We start from the raw sequence: 20,001 nt of genomic DNA on the forward strand, positions 1-20,001 counted from the left end.
AGCCAGAGCCATATTTGTCAAGTTGTCCCATTTAAACTCCTTAAAACAGGAAGCTGTGTGTAAGGCTTTCTGGGGAAAATATCTCAAAGGGAGTTTGAGAAGGCTAGACGCTGATTCTCCTGGACTCTAGGTTGAAAAATCATAGTGCATTTGTGTCATGTGGGCAGATGTTTCTCCCACGGCCCCTCTAGCTCAATAGAAAATCACTCAGACCCATGCATCACTTGAAATCTCTACTACCACCAAGATATTTAAAGGAATTGTATTTATAGTTATAATTGATAGCACTGTTTTGACAGGCAGATAGATTTCTCCTCCAAGTGGCTTCTTGTGATTGGCCTCCAGTGGACCTTAACATTAACAGAATTCTCCTGAAGAGAGTCTACAAACGAACAATAAATCTCTAGGAAATGATGTTAACCACATTCTGCTATGTCTAATTAGAAACGTACAATAGCTCCATGGTTATGGCCACGGAGGGAAGGTATTTTTTTTTTACCATGCAGCCTGATTTTGACAGTTAAAAATGCAAAAACATCTATTATTTATTATACTGAAACACATCTTTCAAATGATAACACAACAAATCTTTTTTTGTTGTTGTTTTTTGCTTTGTTCTGCATTACAACTAAAAAGTCACATATACAAGAGACTGTGGGGTTGGAATTCGTAATGGCTAAACCATAAAAGTTCACTGTGGATCCTACTGTGAATCTTTTAACGTCTTCTCTTTGCCTATACTCCCTCCCTTTCCTGCTCTTCCTATCTATCTTTCCCTCTCTTACAGACCAATCACTGGAAGGAGACCCAGGAGCTCTGTTTTTCCTGCTTTCCAAGAATGATCCCTTTATGTGGTGTCTCCAGCAGAAATTTCCAAATGTCAAGAACTTGTATTTCAATAGCATCCTTCACAGCCACATTTCAGGGCACTGTAGAATTAACCATGAAAGGGGAATGGAGGAAGTGGAACATGGGGAGAGAGAGAGAGGAGGGAAAGGGGAAATGAAAGGCAGAAGAGATTTAGAAAATGGAAAAAATAATAGTAGGGGAAAGAGGCACTTAAACTGATAGAAATGAGGAAGGCAGCGATGCAAACTAAACATAGCCGTATCTATTGGATGGAACATGGAGTGGGAGGCCAGTATCTCTTCAATTCTTTTCCTGGCTATACAATTAAATCTCTGTGTGACCTTAGCCAAGACACTTAACCTCTCCATCTCAATTTCTTCATTTGTAAAATGGGTATAATAAAATCTCCCTAATGGATGTTGTGAGGATTGATTGTTTCTGAAGCTTTATGAAAGGTTTGAAGTGCTATGGACATTAGGGTGAACGTGTCTCCCTGAGAACACAGGGGAATGTCCTTAGTGTCCGTGTCAGTTTTACAAAAAAAAAATCACCGTTTTGTCCTGTTTTTGTTATAACCCTGCAGGCCCTGGGGGCTTCCAGTGAGCAGGCCCTGGGGGCTTCCAGTGAGCAGCCCCATTCTACAGAATCCCGCAAGCCGGCTCATCCCGAGTCAAATCCACAAGGTGGCAGAGAAGGAGAGAGAAGCGTATGGCTTGGCTGAGGAGGGCAGTATTGCCAACCCCAAGAATTGGAAAAATCGTGAATCTGGAACCTCAAAAAATGATGAGATTAGCTTTAAAACTAAGATTTTTTAAAATAAATGTTGAGGTCTTTTAATTTGTCTTCTGGTTTCTGAACCTTTAAGGTACACCCACTTCACATTTTCAGGCTGTTCTCCACAATCATGAAGGCTAGAAACTAACTTTCCTTTCAAATCAGAGTGGCGATTCTTGTGCAGTCTCTTGATTCTAGCAGCTGGAGCTTTAAGAAATACCATGAGACTTGTCAACACTGAGAGAGGAAATGTCTCCCTTAGCTGCAAATCCCCTCCTGTGTACATCTCGCTGATTCCCACCAAAACTATCCACAGTGTACCTGCTGTGACCTGTATCCCTGCTTTCTACTTAGAAATTCTGGTCAGCCCATATGTTAAGTAGGAGCAGCATTACTAATAGTAGAAAGAAAGTGAAGTGGAATGAAGGGGGGGGGAACAAGGGAGACGTGGTAGATTTTTTAATTGTTTTATAGTTTGGATCTCTAATGGCTGTCTTATTGCAGCCTTCATATGACAACTGATTCTTTTCCTTTCCACACCCTCCAAACTTCTCTGACCTGTACTGTTAGGGGGTGGAGGCGTGAAGCAGAGCACATCAAGGAACAGTGTCCTGGTGTAGCCTATGTAAAGTAGAAATTAGGCTTTGTCCTAAATTAACCTAAGAGTAGAGAAGTATGGGAAATTGAGTTCTAGTGTGAGTAGAAGTTAGAGATAAGTTGGAGACAGTAAAATGGGGAAAATGGAAGTTAGCAAGGTTATGTTGCTGCAAAGTTTCAGTTACAACTGGTTTGAGCAAGGTTTTTAATGCGTGCTTTGGAGAATTGTGAAATGTATTGAAATGGTATCTATATTGATAGTATTGGAAGGGCATTGGTGCAGGTGTTAATTTAAAGAACGTGTTATTTAAAGAGCCAGTAAGGAGGTAGCAGAAATGTGAATATGGTAATGGGGAGGTTTAGTGTTAATTAGTGTTATAATGGATTATAAAAGGGGTAGTTTTTGTTAATTTGGGGAGAGTGCCCATTAACCTCAGAATGGTACTGTTAGGTTCCAGGGCTCTGAGGCTGTGCTTCACTCCGTTGTCAGTGGACTGATCTCCCACTGATAAGCTATTTCATCTTTGAGTGTAAGTGTAATTGGACTATTGTGTAAGTGGTGATTGCATACCTGTTTGCTTAACTAATCATTTTTCTTCTGAGTAAAGTTTGGTATTATCATTCAAAGTGTCACCCAGTGGTCGTCTACTAAATACATTTTCTGTAACTGACCCAGACGCTTGAACCTGAAAAATAAGTTGGGTTTTATTGCACCCTTATCTTTAACAACTTAATATTAACTGGGAACATTTCAACATAAAGATTACAAAGCGTTACGCCAACTCAGCAGAATCCCCAGCCCCACCCAGAGGGAGCAGCAGATTTAGCGGGGAGTGACAGAGAGACACCTCAACTTGAAGCACCAATTGGTTGCTCTGTGAGTCTCTCTCTTCACCCTCTAGGTTCAGCCTTGCCTCCCTCAAAAGCTAACACTAGGAAGGACAGGCTCCAGTCAGAACCTTCATTTTTTTCCCCCGCCCGCTCATGAAACAGGGCCCCAGACTCCACAGAAGGGAGAAATGTAGGAGGCCATCATGGCTATCAGCTCGTCCTGTCAGGATTGGGAATCCATTGTGCTGGGTGCAGTACAAATAGAATGGAAGGGCTGGGCCCCACTCCTAAGATCTGTTTAAAATTGGACTCAATCCAAAACTTGTTTAATTTGTGAACTGAGCTATTACTGTTTTGCAGTTGCCTCTATGACACAGTGCATTAGTGTATTTAGCTGTTAACTGAAAGATTAGTGGTTCGAGCTCACCCAAAGACCGTTTTCTTTATGGGACCTGATAACAGTCTTCACATATGTGAAGGGCTCTTATAAAGAGGACGGTGATCAGTTATTTTCCTTGTCCAACGAAGATAGGACAAGAAGTAATGGACTTAATCTGCAGCAGGGGAGATTTTGCTTAGATTTTAGGAAAAACTTTCCAACTAGAAGGATAGTTAAGTTCTGCAATTGTCTTCCAGTGGAGGTTGTGGAATCCCCATTATTAGAATTTTTAAGAAGAGGTTGGACAAACACCTGTCAGGGATGGTTAGGTTTACTTTGTCCTGCCCCAGTGCAGGGAGCTGGACTTATGACCTCTCAAGGTCCTTTCCAGCCCTACATTTCTATAATGCTATTATTCTGTTTTGATCAGAACTAACTTAACCATCTGTACTTTGAAAGAGCCTTCCCCCTTCCTCTGTGGCTTTCTCTCCCCCACCCTCACTCACTTTCACTGGGCAGGAGGTTGAATGCAGGAAGGGGTGAGGGCCCTAACTGGGGGTGCAGGCTCCAGGGTGGGGCCAGAAATGAGGGGTTCAGGGTATAGAAGGGGGCTCCAGGCTGGGGCAGGAAGTTGGGTTAGGGTCTGGGCTCTGGGGTGGGGCTGGGGATGAGGGGTTTGGGGTACAGAAGGGGACTCCAGGTGGGGGGGTGGGGCTGAGGGATTTGGAATGTGGGAGAGGGTCTGTGGGTTGAGGCAGGGGGTTGGGGTGCAGGAGGGGATGAGGGCTCTGGGGTGGGGTTCCCGGCCAATGGGAGTGCAGAGCTGGTGCTCGGGGCAGGGGCAGCACGCAGAGCCCCATGGCCCCTTTTCACCCCCTCTCCCAGCCCCAGAAGCTAGATCTGTTAGGTGCCAGGACAGGTAGGGACTAGCCTGCTTTAGCCCTGCAGCACCCCCAACTGGACTTCTAACAGCCCAGTGGGCAGTGCTGACTGGAGCCACCAGGGTCCCTTTTCGAATGGGTGTTCCGGTCGAAAACTGGACAGCTGGTCACCCTAGCAAGCACCGGTTCCTGCCACCTGTAATCCCTGGCCACAGGCCCACCCCATCCCCAGCCTGGGCTCCGGCCACGGCGGAAGAGCAGCAGAGCACCAGTGGGAAGCAGGAGAGGCCCTCGAGGGTGGAGTGTGGGCAGGATCACACAGGGCTGTTTGAGGAGGCACAGCCTCCACCGGTCTTCGATGCCCACCACTGATATGCAGCATCATTTACTGGACCATCCCACTGACTAAGAATAAATTAATTCAAGTTCTATTACTTTACTACAAAATTAGATATAAATATTTTAGTAGAAATAAATACAGTTGTTATGGGGGATGGATGTTAGTGCACATAAAAATAAGGGAATGACAGCACTGAATGAGGCCAAGTACATATGAGCAGATGCTTTGCAAGCCTTATGCCCCTTACTCTGCTGGTATGTTTCAGTCTTGACCCACAAGAAGTTTGTGATTCCATCTCTGAGTGTTCTGAGGAGAGGTCACCAGTGGCGTTTAAATGTATCAGATTATGTTAATGTTGATGTATAAGTAAATGTTCAGTGAGATTTAAAACCTCCAACGTCATTCCTGTTTGTGACTTAATCCAAATTTACCCTAGGTGTCCAAAAAGGGGGACTGGGGGGAATAAACGCAACAGCATATTAACTCACTTTGTCACTCAGCCACTGACCCAATATTAGGCATCAGCAAGGTAAGCGCTCCTAGAGTGCCAAAATATTAGGGAGGGCTTCCTGTGAAATCTGCCTAGCTTTGTAGTGGCCTGGCACCAAAATCTCTCAGGAAGCTCTTGCTATTGGCCTTCTGATGCGAATAAGTAGAGGGCTTTAATGATGCCTGTTATGCAACCTAGTTGTCAGCTGTATCTATTCTGACTCTGCCTACGCCCATGAACATGCCCACAGTCTTGTTAAAATGTACTAGGTATCACAGCTGATGTTTTTCTGACCACAGATTTCAGATTCTTTATATGATGCTTATTAGGAATTGACACTTAAATTTAATACCAAAACAGTTTAAAAACAATAAGGAGCATTTTCAAAGTAATATAAGTGACTGAGGAGCCTAAATCCCTTTTCAAAAATGACTTTTAGGCATTTAAGAGCCCAAGAGTTATTGAAAGTCAGTGGAACTTAGGCTTCTAAGTGCCTAAGTCATTTTTTACTATGGGACTTAGGTGCCTTTGAAAATGGTATTCCTGGGCTACCACAGGGATTACATTTGCGAACTCCATGTAGGCTAATATCTAGAACAGTATTTGCTTTCACTTTCGATGTATTTACTTGCCTGTGTTATTGAACCAAGGGGGAAAAAATCAGGCACTGGTATGGAAAAGGAAGAAAATATAAGAATATATGGGAGAATGGTAGTTACACAGTCTAGTGGACAAGCAAATAGAACTTGGTGGATTGGACAGACTATAAATCAATTTCTGATTCCTCTGGTCAAGCTGTAAATCATAGCTGTGCCACAGTACTGTAGGCTTTTACTTGTTGATATGCTTGATGTGGGGGTATACACTGCTTGGAATAGGTGCCCCTTGCAAGAAAGAGAAAAAAACTTGAATTCGGAGATCTGAGCACTAGCGTATTCTGAACATGGAAATAGAAGCAAGGCCACCATTTGATGTCACAGATTTCCTATAGTTAGTTAATATCACAGGAAAACACCACTTAGTAAAGGCACAATTCCCACTCTCCGCCCCCCCCCCTACAATGTGAATTCATTATCACTTGCCAGTTGCTCGAAAAATAAATATCTTAAACTGTTGTTATCCTTAATAACCACCCTTTGTCCCTAAAAAGAAAAGGAGTACTTGTGGCACCTTAGAGACTAACCAATTTATTTGAGCATAAGCAAAGATGCTCAAATAAATTGGTTAGTCTCTAAGGTGCCACAAGTACTCCTTTTCTTTTTGCGAATACAGACTAACACGGCTGTTACTCTGAAACCTTTGTCCCTAGTATTACATAGCTAGAGATGCTAATGAGAGTTAGTCCATGCAACTGATTCAGTAGATTGGCACAGTGCTTTTGCAGATGGCCTCTTCTAACACAGAAGACCTGAGTATGAGAGCGCTTTCAGATGTCTCTTCCTTTCTGGCTCTGGTGGAACTACTGTATTGCAGAGGTGTTGCTCGGCTTTCGGTGATGGGGGATAGAGCTGCCCTACTAGATGCGCATTTCCTACAGCCAATTCACAGAATGTGGTATGGGGCTCGCTGCTGTCTAAGTTGAGGGCAAATTCAAATTTAAAAGGAGGGATTTGAGGCATATAGAGGTAAGGATAATGATGATTCTGGAGAGAAAATTGTAGGGACCTGTCTAGACCACCTTTAGTCTGCAACATCCATGGAAAAGAGCTGACTCTCAGAAGACTAGATGGGGTATATTTGTTTATCTGATATTGGAGCTTGTATTGTGTCCAAAACACCAAAATCAGGAGACATTTAATCCTAGAAGACCATTTTTTATTGTTTTTCACATGGATGCTACAGTATTAAGCTTCACTGTGTAATGTAGGTCTTGCATTTGGCATTTAGCTTCTGAATTTGATCCTCTGCGTTTAATATAGATATTTATTTGTCAAGTACAACAGCAAAGAGACTTCTTAGAAGATTTGATACTAGGAGTTTCTTGACTGACCCTTAAAGGTAGTAACAATTTTGGGAGCCAAGCATTTATATAAATGCTATTAAATATCCTCTTTGAACTCTGTTTGCTTCATTCTGTTGATGCCTCTGAATTTACGTAATGAGCAGTATGTAAAAATAAACACTTCAAGGTTTGCATGTTCTAATGGAAAAGTTCTCTGCTGTGGCAACTTTTGAGGCAAGAGTCTTTTTCTTTCTAGAAGAACTTCAGTAGGAAAAATATTTCACTATCGGTTTATTTTGTCAGGGAATTCAGAAGGCGGGTCATGTGGGATGTAGAAAGTTACATGGAATATGGAGGGTTAATGCTCTATGTTCTTAATTTTAAATTCCAGTAAATGTGGTTTCAGCTTTGATCCTATCAGGACTAATTCCTTTGTCACTCTACTAATTAATTCAGCATGCTGGAGAAAAGATGCTAATTTGGGCATCAAAGAAGTAGAGGGTGGGGTTTTTTTTGTTTTTTGTTTTTAATTAGAGTTGTTAAAACGATAAGTTTTACTCCCATTAGACTGAATCTGAAAGCTGAAAGTCATTTTAGTCTTGTTCCCAACAGTTGAATATAATAAAAAATATGTCCTTGTTTCTCTCAAAATTGGCATAAAAAACAAGCAGCAACCAATATTCGTGTTAATAATGTAGGCTTCTTTAATGAGACTGCTTCATCCTTAATAAAGAAAGAAATCTTCTGAATATCAACTTTTTCTGCTAAACCTTTCCTTTTCCTGTTGCCTGTTATCAGCTAAACCCCATTGTTTTATTGCTGCAATTGAACTCTCTCCAAAATGGATTTGAAGATGGTTAGCATGAGCATACTTTGATGTACCAAAATGTAGCTGAATTTAGAGCTTAATTTAAAAAATTCACCTCAGATTTATAGTTACAGAAAATCTAATAAATTGACCTGGACCGCACATGACTAAATTCATTAGCCTGTGGCCAGATCAGTTTTCTCTTTCCACAGATAGTCTCAGCAGCCCTATGAATGCAGAGTTCGATTGTGTTTATTGCTTAGAACTACAGTACAGTACTTCCATCTGCAAATAATTCTATGCTCAGTGCAGCTTTTGAAGTGATCCAAAGCAGGTTAAATGGGTGTGAGAATCCCAAGATGTCTATGTAACCACTCCCTTCTGGCAAAAGAAACCAAATCTTCTTACAGATCCTATTGCTCCCTCATAGCAACCTTTTCTTAGTTTGTGGAAATGGTGGTGCCAGTCATGAAAGAAAAGGAAGGCGGGTACCTGCGTTTGCTGAACAGGGGAAATTATTCTCTATAGTGCTTTATTATAAACTGTGACTGACTTGCACTGTATAGTTGTCGTGTGCACTTGTTCTCCAATCATGGGCTGCTTCTACTGAGACCTGCTACATATTCTCTGTAGTACAGGAGCTTCCGTAAAACCTTTTCTCCCAATAATACTATACGGCTTGCTTTTAAATATTTAGAAAAACACTAAAAATATAAAACAAATATTTAATTAACATTGCTGTTAAAAAAAATATAAACATAAAATGAGTCTGGAGCAGTAATCACAAGCAGTTAATCTGACTCACTAAAGATCTTTACAGCAATGTCTAATATCCTGTAAAAGTGTATGTATGAAAGTAATTAATCAAAGCACAGCATTGCTTCTAGAGAGTATTTCTTCTGCTGTAAAGCTGAGTGATAAAATAACTTAAAACTCATGGCAGTAGCGGCAGTTAATAAGCTTTTATAGTCCCTCTGTGGACCTGAAAATCATACCTTATTAGTATCTTTATCTTTCTTGCTCACCCATCTTACTTGCATTCAGATTTAATTTTGAGGGTTATTTTTATATTTCTAGTCTTTCACAGTGGAGCTGCTTTAATAATCTCAGCATGGGTTTTTGGCTGTGAAATGGGTGTTTCTGTTATATACACTTTACAAATCACTCTAGGTTTTTTCCCAAATCGTTTCTGGAGATACCATGGCATTATTGGGATATGTGCATGTTTGTTTTTTTCATGTCTTGGACTAGTTGAATTATTTTTCTTTCACCACAGATGTTTGCAATTCCATTCTTTATTAGCTGCAGTGACACCTACCGATAGGGGGAACCTAATTAACTAAAGAATTCCCAATTGCTGAATTTAGCTAGCAAGCTGCTTGGGACTCTACCCAGCAGATGTTTCTCCTGCTTAGAAGTGTGGGGACTTTATAGACTTCCCTGCTTGTTAATCCATGAAGCAAATATCAACACATTTGAGATCTGGAAATTCACTGTTTAACACAGAAATGAAATGTTGCCATGACCACAGTTTTAGGTCTTGCATTTAAGACATTTTTCCCGGAACAACAGAGCAGGACCGTAGAACAGGAGGTTTGCTTTTGTCCTTGAAATCTTGAAATGTAAAAAGGGATGAAGACATTGACAGAATGAACAGTCCGGGAGCCTTTTTTCTCTATCTCTTGACATTCACTGTAGAAATATAAACATTCCCTCTTTATATACCAGAACCAATAATATAGTCATAAATATTCCAGTAAGAAATCACACATTTGGTATTCAAGGAGTTGATTCACTCAGTGTTTCTAATGGAAAATACCTTAATTATTCTCAGGACGTGGTGATTTCTTTCAATGGGTAAAGCTAATACTAGCAAAGGGAAATCCATCTGAGTAGTACAACGTGTTTTCAAGAATAGTACATGGGTTTTCACATGAGGATGACTCACTCATTTTCATCGTTCTGAGGGCAGATCACATAAAGAAAATCCCTCTCTACTTCTGCATGCAGGAGTAGTGTGCTCAGAGCATTTGGAATATTGTCCTTGTATAGTGAAAAGCATACTAATGATTCTATGGCTACAACTTCCTTCACAGGCATTACACCAGGTAATCACTATATTGCATAGGACACATAAACGCATAACTTTGCTACATGTTTTTTTCCCCTCTATTATTATTTTAAGTGGTTTCATTCCACACAAAACAATCTAAGCAGATGCACACACTCTGTTCATTTTTCAGGTCTTCTAATTATATTCCTCCCTTTGCTATGTAAGTTTTTGAATAAATAACAATTGTGTCAGATAGTACCTTAAGAGAATTTCCCTACATACAGTGTAGTAGAAAGAGCTTTTAAAGATTGGTGTGCAATAAATTTATTCACTAATGGTTTTAGTCTTATATCAATCATTTTAATATAAAAGGCAGGTTTTACTGTAATCCAGTTATTTGTTGTCTGCAGATTTTGTAAGCCTTGAGGCCAAAAGCCATTCACTTTTCACAAAATTTTCATCTTAACTTGATTAATACCATAACTCAGTTGTTCCAACAGCCTTGTTCCCATACATTTAAGCTCAGTGGGAGCTTAGAATCAGGCCCAATGTGAGGTTAGCAAGGAAAGAATTTTGTCCCCTAAACGTTAGAGAAATATTAAGCCTGGAATGCACAAAATTATGCAAAATTACAATAAGTAGAAGTTAATTTCATCAGCATATGTCTGTGGTAATTTAGAACACATCAGAGAACGCAGACCTTTGCAAATACCATAAATTTCAGGGCATGGTGTATTCATGCTGTCAGAGAAGATGCTGGATATTTTGTGGTTTTATGTAGTACATATGTTTTTTTTAATTGGTGTTGGATTTTTGCAAATATATATTTTACACACACACACACACTCTGTCTCTCTCTCTCTGTCCCTTAATGTCCATGCTGGATTTTTGCTGTTCTGCAAAACATCATGATAATAATAAACAGTAATAAGGAATAGATTTTTAAGAGTTTAGTAATGAACGGAAGAGGCCAAAATCAGAACATTTTCCCAGCCTTAGGCAACATACTGTGTATTTAGTGTGAAGGTAAATATTGTAAGCCCACACAGCTCTAGGGTGAAGTCAAAAATAGCAGAAAAACTTGTTTTCATCAAGACCAATCCACCATTGCTAGTTTATAATTATATTTGACCTTACCAATTTGTGGCAACAGCCGCTATACTAGCAAACAGCACTGTTTGTGCAGAGATTTAAAACTGGCACTTATTACAAACAAAATTGTCATTTTATTTAAAAAATACTTCCTTTTGTAAGCAACAAATAATACCCAGACTTGAAACTCAAAGGGGTTCAATTTTTTTAAAAAAACATTTTTTGTATGCTACATATCTAACTTTACCTCCCTACAGCAACACAAAATGCCCAAGAATAATGTTTTCAACATCTATAAATACTCAAGACAAATACTAGACTCCACAAAGCCGTAATTGATACTATGGGGGAACTGTAGGCAGGAAGAATATAAACAAACTGCCAGAGTCAGATCAGGGCCAGGACTCAAGAGCTAATACATTCTCTCTTGAGGATACTGCCAAGCGAGATCTTCAGTGAATATGCAGGTGCTGGAAAACAGATTATTTTCCCATCCATCCTGCAGGTGTTGGACTAAGGTGTGTGCGTGGGTTTAGTTTGGTTTTTCCTTGCATTACTATATGAAAAAACATCTGCAAGGTCCCATCTAGCTCTTCTTTTCACCAGTCTCTGTGTCCATCCCTCTTTCTCTTTCTCACACGCATGCTCTCTCAGTCACTCTCTCACCTGTACATATACACACCCACATGCCTACCCTTAACCGTCTCTTCCTAGCTGCTACGTTCTCCCCTCAGATTGCGGAAAACTCCCCATCACATGTGTGCGGCTCCACAGTCTCTGGAGACCACAGTTGATAATGGAGCCAGAGTGTAGACTTTCCACTCCTGAAGAGCGCAGTTATGAAATGTAACGATTCCGCTGCCCCGTAGTGAGATAGGACTCCAGAAGGAGAACCAAGTATGGCTGGTATGTATTTTCTGGAGTAGCAGGCTATTACTGTTTTAAATAGGACTTGGGGCTGTGGCTGCTACTGCAGAGATGTGGGGAAGAGTAAGATGAGGTTTGTACAGACACACCCACCATACCACCAGTATGTCCAGTCTCCCTCCTCATTCCATTGCAAAGAGCCACCCTGGAGCTCTTCTGTACCCTGTGCAAGGGAGGATCCAGTCCTCTTGCCTGGCACCTCTGCTTCTTCCCCCCTCCTCCTCCACCCTCACCGTGTCTTTTTCTCTCATTCACTCACCCACCAACATGCAGTGGTGCTGGAGCATTTTTAGTAGTGGGGGGTGCTGAAAGCCAGCCCCCTGACCCCTGTCCATGCCCCTCCCCCGAGCTGAGGCTGGGAGCAGGGCTGTGTCGCTGTGAGGGGGGACCTGGAGAGGGGGCTGAGGCTGTGGCCATAGCTGGGAGCAGGCGTAGGGCCAGGAGCGGAACCCCAGGCAGGGTCCGGCAGCCAGAACCCCACGTGAGGGGCCAGGAGCAGAGCCCCAGCCATGGGGCCAGGAGTGGAGCCCTGGGAGCAAGGGGCCAGGCATGGAGGCCTGGGAGCGGGGGGGGGGGGGCGGGGCTCGGCTTGGCGTGGAAATCCAGGCATAAGGCCAGGGAGCAGAGTCCTGGCCATGGAGCCAACAGATGGGGAGTGGGGCACAGGGCCGGCCCCCAAGACCTGAGCCTGGGGAGTTGAGTCCTGGGCACAGGGCCAGCAGTCCCACATAAAACCTGGGGGTGCTGCATCACCCCCCACACCCGTACTTCCCGAGCCTGTGTAAATATGGCTGCTGTCATAACGGAAATGCCGTCTTTATCTGCAAGATTTGTCCTTTAGTTTCTAGTGACTTCATTTTTCTGTAGGCTCAGGCCCATTGATTAAATTCACGAGCAATCTGGATCATTACTTTGGGAGTCAGAAGGTACGTTTACACTTGGAGCCAGGGGTGTGATTCCCAGCTCACACGGACATACTCTCACTAACTCTCATCAAGTGAGCGCGGCAAAAATAGCAATGTAGCTGCAGCAGCACATCCTAGTCACTCCAAGTACAAACCCCCTGGACCTTGTGGGTAGCTAGTCTGTGCCGCCACTCCCCACTGCCTCTGACACCAGGGCTACGCTACTGTTTTTAGTCCACTAGCTCGATGAGAGCTAGTGTGAGCATGTCTGCTTGAGCTGGGCCTCACACCTCTAGCTCCAAGTGTGGACGTCGTCCGACTGAACAGACACAATAATTCCGCTTTGATCAAAGGAGTTATGTGATTTACAACTGAAGTCTGTGTAGTGTACTTCAGCTATCGTACTGAAGGCAGTTTGGACTGAAATGAAAAATAAAAAAGAATAAAAAAGGAAAGAGCTCCAAGGAAATGTTACTGACTTCCATAGAACTATTCAAAAAGTTGTGAGGCATATTAATGAAGTTAAAATACAGCAAGCTCCGTGAAGAAATAATTTTTCTAATTAATTTGCATGTAAAGGCACTTGAAAGGTTGCAATATGATAAAAATGACTGATCATTTGTGACCTATAAAATTCAGGATTTCAAATTTGGGGGGTGGGGGGAGGGGTTAGCCCATAATGCTTTGTGTATCCAACCTCAAGATCTAACTCAATGAGAAATGAAATCTAGCTCTGCCACTTAATAACCTCTTGCAAGTGCTGTGAAGAAAGGAATATAATTTTGCATGTCTTTGTACAGTGCCTAATACAATGGATCTCTGGAGCATTCTCATAATATAAATATTAAATAATAATATATTATTAGATAGAAAGTAAAGCATTTAAGAGGGAACTTTTGTGAAGTAGCTCTCTCTCTCATCTTGCAATAAGGCAAGATTTATTTTTCATCCTGATTGCACCTTCCTGTGATTTTAAACAAAAATCAACTCTATACCTTTAAATTAAAGCCATATGCAAACAAGTGACAATTTTTACCAATAGGAGTAGAACATATGGCCAACTCTGTATGTTGGCACATAAGATTGTTCTGAAGATTGTTTTCAGAGAGCCTATTCTCTGGTAAGAAGAACCTTCAGCTACTTCGAAATGTATGCTAATAATAGCTTAGCATCGCAGCTGCTTTTGTTTCAGGTCTTGCGAGGTGGTAATTTCTACAATGCACTCAAGGTTCAAATACAATTGTGATCAAATACTGTGTAAATGGTTCTTAGTCAGAATTATTGGTAATTTATTTTATTATTGCAATAGGTCACTTACTCTAGGCAATCGCTCATTACGTTGTGATTGTGTAAATCTCCAGCTTTGTTGTGTACTCAGTAAATATTGCATTTTTCCTCTACTAATTCTCTCCCCTTCCCCTGACTCTTCCCTAATGTCTTAATCAGATTTGGAAAGAGGAAAGAGGAGAAAGGTGGGAAAGCTGACCAGAAGGGAGATCCAAAACACGGCACACTGAGAGAAGAAGAACTAGAAAAGATGAAAGATGAGCGTGAAAGGTGAGTAAATCATGTAAACATCTATGTTGATTAGAAGAACAGAAGGCAAGGACCTCCTATGTAGGAAGGAAAGCCAGGACAGTTGTTCCAGGCCTGGACCGGTGATATGCCATCCCAGCCCTCCGCCTATCGGTCTCTGCACTGCAACATTGTTAGGCCAGTCTTCTGGCTTTCCCTTCATGAGGCTGCTGCCATGCTGGGCTACTGCATAACAACATCTACTCTGCTTCCTTTACTTCTACGATAGTGCTTAATGCATTCTCTGCACAGCCTGGTGCAGCAGCTCCTCTTCAGGGCCCACACTACCCAATGTCAGTAAGAGGACCTTCTCCTGAGGCCTCGCCTCATTTCTCCTCCCCTCCCTCCCTCCCAATGCTACGTCAGCTGCTACTTCTGGAGCTCTGTGCACTGGGCTTCCCCTCTCCTCCATAAGGCAGTAGGAGCAGCTTCTTATGGGTCTCCAGGCTCCCTTTCTTCCTGCAACCCTCATAGTGGTTTCCAGCACTCCAGGCCTCTGCTGACTATGGTGCCAATCCACAGGTTTTCTGCTTTAAGTGCAGCTTTGGTATATTAAACTTTATGTTGTTTCCTCCTTTTTTGTGTTTTGTTCACTCAAGGTTATAGAAGAAATTAACCTCTTAGATTCATGTTGTAATAATATAAAGTACACAAATGCTGAATATGCCTAAGGACAATGGGAATAAAGTAGTACCCAAAGGTTAGGGAATGTCCTGAGAGACTGAAGAACCATTGTAAACCAAGGGGGTTTTATTTTACTTCTGTTGGTTTTTTTCCTCTCTCATAAAATATGCCTGTCCCATCCATAATCTCAACAACCTCGCTGCCTTTCCAGCCCAATAGGACTAATAGCTTTTACTTCTCCTGCCTCCCACCCTCCTAAAAAGCCTGGAAAAATAGGTAATCCTTGCAGTGCTGCCCTGAAGGTGAGCAAATTCTTCTCCTCCTCCTCCCCAGTAAAGACTAGCTTTCTGGGTGCAACCATAGTCCCACATGGTGGGTCTTTGTTCCCCTCCAGTAGATGGTGCATGTAAGAGGTTAATGAGTCTGCTAAGGTTATCCAGTTACTGCAGTACTGATATTGGATATAGTTACCCAATGTTTTAATAGGTAGTTTATCTAAATTAAATAATATCAGAGTAGGATTTATACCATTTGCTTTAAAATTTCTGTAGCATGTCCCTGGTTTTGCCAGGCAGTGGAGTGCCGCCTTTATTTTAAACTGCTGATTCCCAATTTGGATGCTGGCAATTTGAGAGGTATTTGTCCTTCATTTTAAAGAAGCCAGTGTCTTTTATTAGGATACTGGCAAGCAAAGAAGTATGTATCCCATCTGTTAAAGGGCCAGTGTCATTTACTAAAATGTTGGCAGACTGAAAGGAATGAGCCCTTCTGTCTAAAGGGCTAATGTTCCAATTGGACATGAGATAATTGTTCTTAACATTTCTTAAGTGTTAACTGCTTTTTAAAAATCCATAGTCACTGACTGATGGTAAATTGGTAAGGATGTATTAGAAACAAGCAGCCTAATGTCTTCATCATTCTGTTTTCTCTTCTCTAATAATGATTTAACTTTCTGCCCTGGAAGTGTTTGACTGAAATGGAGAACAGCAGGTGTGTTGAGAAGTTGATGAACTTAGCTGATATTTTTAACTCACTTATTTGATTCTTCTTCCACATTGCAAATGAATAGAAATATCACCCTCTCTCCTTCAGGTAATTCTGCTTACATAAAAAAATTCCTCGTATTATCCCAAAAATGGTATAACATATATTGTATATACAAGCAGGTCATGACGCTTCTCTAACTAAAACAAGAACATAGTTCTCTATGTTTGGTAGTTCAAGACTATCTACTAGTTGACTTGACCCCTGTCTTGTATTGCTAGTCACAGGGTGGCAAAGATTTTAGCAATGATAAAGGAAAAGTGCATACTGTAGCTGGTTTTCTCACAACACATTTCTGTGCAAGAATGATATGAGGGGTTGATTAAGATCAGCCTCAAGATAAGTAACCCAGTTTAAATGAAATTGAGTACTTTATATTGTTGACTATTCACCGAATGATGATGCTTATGAAGACAGTATAGATGAGTTTTATAACTGTGTCCCAAGATTCAGTAATCCTATAATGTATAATGTAATTCAAGCCTAAGATTTTAATGCACATATTGGCAAAGAAAACCATGCGGAGAGCCTACACCATAGATCTCACTGCTACTATGACTTCACTAACTGCAATTCTGCATACGTTGTCTCATCTTTAACAAACCAAGCTTCACTAAAGATTTACTAGAATGTAGGCATCATCTTTTCAACTGCACTCTTGTTTGGAGTGAAATGTATTTATGACAAAACTAACAAGTACTTGACTGTAGCGTGATAGACTACAGAACTGTAAACAAAACAATCTCCTAACTAACCTTGAGCAAAGTATTAATTACTTTTCTAATTTTGACTTTCATAAGTGATATTAATTACCTATCTAATTTTACCTTTCCATGAATAGTTACATAGTAATTTTTATTCTGAAGTCTCAATTCTATCCCCTAGAATAACAAACTTAGTTTGGCTGCTTGAGGTTGTATGTCAGTTAAATGCTGACTGCCTGGGTTTTTCAAAGGTCTGCCACACTAACCAATACCCCTTCACCACATGTGTGTATACATCGATCTGACACATTTTTTTAAGACCCTGAGCTATCTATATCAGGTGTTAGTGGCAGACGTCCGAGTTGTTGATTTTTGGGGTGGGTGGGGTAGGATTAATGATCAAGGGCATTTCAGCATCCTAGCAGCTGTGTGGACCTTGCATGATGTTGGGAGGTTGGTTTTGCATGCACTGCACGTTTGGCATGCCTCCAAAGGCACAAGATCTCTGTGGGGTGTGTTTTCCAGTAGGAAGTGCATTCGCAACTTGGAAGAGTAGGATTTCTTTTGGAGTTTTGCAAAGTGCAAATATTCCCCCCCACCCAATAACATGGTATTTCATAAAACCCAGTGGGCATCAGGCTGCACATATGACCCTTACTTACAAGGTGAAATGTTGTTGCTGTACTCATGTAGATCTTATTTCCATTCCACATCTTTCTTTTTTAGTCCTTTCTTTTCTGTGTTTCCTTTCCTTGCTTCTCTGTACCAGTTTTGTACCACCAACACAACCTACGCTAAAATGTGAAGGTAAAACATAGTTATTATTTATAGTGCTGGCTGGAAAGGAAGAATTCCATTCCGCAAAAAGAATCTGAGGTTTTGAAATTTGTTTTCATTCCACATCAGAACAAAAATAAGAGCTTTCAAAATTGTTCATGAAAAAACATGAGAGAGAACTAATGAAATGTTCACTGGGCTAGAGAGAGGCTGACTCCATAGCCTAGTCCTTGGGGCATTTACCAGCAATGTAGGGGAACCAGGTTCAAGTCCCTGCTCCAATTCAGGCTGAGCGGGGACTTAAAACCTGGATCTTCCGTAGCCCAGCCCTAACCACCAGGCTATTGGCTATTTTGGGATGGGTTTCTCTGTGCTTTGGCTAGAAATTGCTTCCTGGACCTGAAAAACCTTCCCAACGAAGATGATAAATTTCTGCAAGAAGTTTGTTTCGATAAATTGGCATGTTCCGTTGAAAAAAAACTCGACCCGCTCTAATTATTTATTGTTTATATTAGAAGTAGTCATTAGAGGTTCCAGCCAAGATCAGGTCTTCATTGTGTTAGATGCTGTAAAAACACATACCAAGTCTCAGACCTTGCCCCAAGAGCTTACAGGGTAGATATAAAAGACAAAGGGTGCGAGAAAGAAAATAGCATCATTATTCTCATTTTACAGACGCCAGTTCAGTAATTTGTCCCGGTTCACAAAAGGAAGTTTCTATCAGAGCTGGGATCTGCGCCCACATTTCCTGATTCACCATCTATCGCCAACCAAAACCACTACTACCCTTTCTTTCTGAAACCTGGATTACATTCAATGATTGATGCTACTATGGGCTTGAAATGGTTCATGGGAATTTAGGATGTGAGTCTTACTTTCTCAGTAATAGCCATATCTGTATCTAATTGCATATGAAGTCAGCACCTCCTGTAAATTTCACAGTTTATTCCTTTTTTCCACTCTCCTTCAGTCTTTCATTGCTCATAGTAGCACATATGACTAAAGCCTCACCGAAGAATGTCAGAACTTCATGGCTGTATTGTATTAGGAGGTTTTCCTTGCCCCGCTATTTGATTCTCTGAACTGGTAGTTTGGCCTTTCTAATGCAAGTCAATGGTTTATTGGACTGAGGCCCTATTTTAAATAAACTCCTCATTTTGTTCGTGCTTCGGAGGCTTTGTCCATAAAAGGAATAAAAGCAAATACTATGTCTAAGGCTGATTTATTTATTTTTTAATCTGAGTCAAATTTATATTTTTAGTGTGTTCAGAGTCAGTTACTACCAAATTGTCATTTTTTACATTTTAAAAACAAGCTGTTGTTTTAGTAAATTATCAAGTACCAGAAGAGGTGGTCATTTTATTTATTTAATTTTTTCAACCCAGGCTTTTCCCCTTCCCTTCCTGTCTAACTCATGTTTGGATGCCTTTTAATTTTTTAACATTTGAAAACTATTGTAAAACAAACGAGAAAAATATATTAGGTACTTGAGTTTTACGTGTAGTAATTTATTCTCTTTTCAAATGCAAATAAAGTGAGTATCAGTTGAAAGAGAGCTATTTTTCCCTGTTTGTTTAGGATGATTTTACTGGAGCATCCCTGCTGAGACCAAAGTCTCCTTTCCAGCAGTCGAACATCTTACAGAAGTTAGAATAAAATTTCCCTAAATGAAGCTCCTCATTGACACTGGGGTGATTTTAATAAATAACATATGACTTAGTGAGTATAAAGACACACTGGGTACAGACCAATGCTCTGCACTGGGTTCCTTATGGGAGGCACTACTTTATTTTGTTAATTAAACCTTAGTTTTGTGTTTCTCACTGGAATTAATTGAGGAGATTTAAAAAAGTATCATTTAAGTTTTTGTGCAGAAAGGAAGAAAAGCAAAGGGAATGGCCCTTATTTTCAAAAACTGGCCTGAACTGAAGGTAGGTAAGAGCAAATCTCAAATTTGGAGAAAGTTAATTGGATTCAATCTCTACATTCAGGATTCTAAATTTTCCTTCCAAAAGCTGTGCAACCTTCTCCCTTGTCTTATCGGCTGCTGCATTTGTTGCCCATTCTCATAGTTTAAATCAATACATGTGTTTTTGATATTTGGCAAACTGAAATTTAATTTTGCAGCTGCGCGATCCCTTTAGAAACTAAATGCATCTTACAGAAATAAAAACATTCAGAGAGAAAACATTTTGAGAGAATACTAGTGAGTGAAAATCTATTCCTGTTCTATCAGCATTTATTTCATTTTATTTAATTACAGAGGATTTGTGTGTTACTGGAAATGAAAATGAAAACCGGAATAGCCGCATGAGCTGCAATCTGATAAAACGGCCAGCTATTGTTTGGAATGAGAAGTGCATGCTTGTGGTGTTCAAAACCAGTATATTTTAAAACCTACACACACAG

At 40.8% G+C, this 20,001-nt stretch overlaps 1 protein-coding gene across 11 annotated transcripts in view; it reads left to right on the forward strand.

Annotated features, from left to right (window-relative positions):
• Positions 1-20,001, forward strand: part of PARD3B (par-3 family cell polarity regulator beta) — a 602,621-nt gene that overhangs the window by 460,310 nt on the left and 122,310 nt on the right. For all 11 annotated transcript variants that reach the window (XM_073306519.1, XM_073306526.1, XM_073306522.1 and 8 more), the window contains one exon: positions 14,315-14,425. In XM_073306519.1, coding sequence (XP_073162620.1) covers positions 14,315-14,425 — 111 coding nt within the window. The remainder of the gene's footprint in view (positions 1-14,314; positions 14,426-20,001) is intronic.

The sequence above is a fragment of the Lepidochelys kempii genome, chromosome 11, assembly GCF_965140265.1.
Source record: "Lepidochelys kempii isolate rLepKem1 chromosome 11, rLepKem1.hap2, whole genome shotgun sequence".
In the NCBI taxonomy this organism is placed as follows: Eukaryota; Metazoa; Chordata; order Testudines; family Cheloniidae; genus Lepidochelys; species Lepidochelys kempii.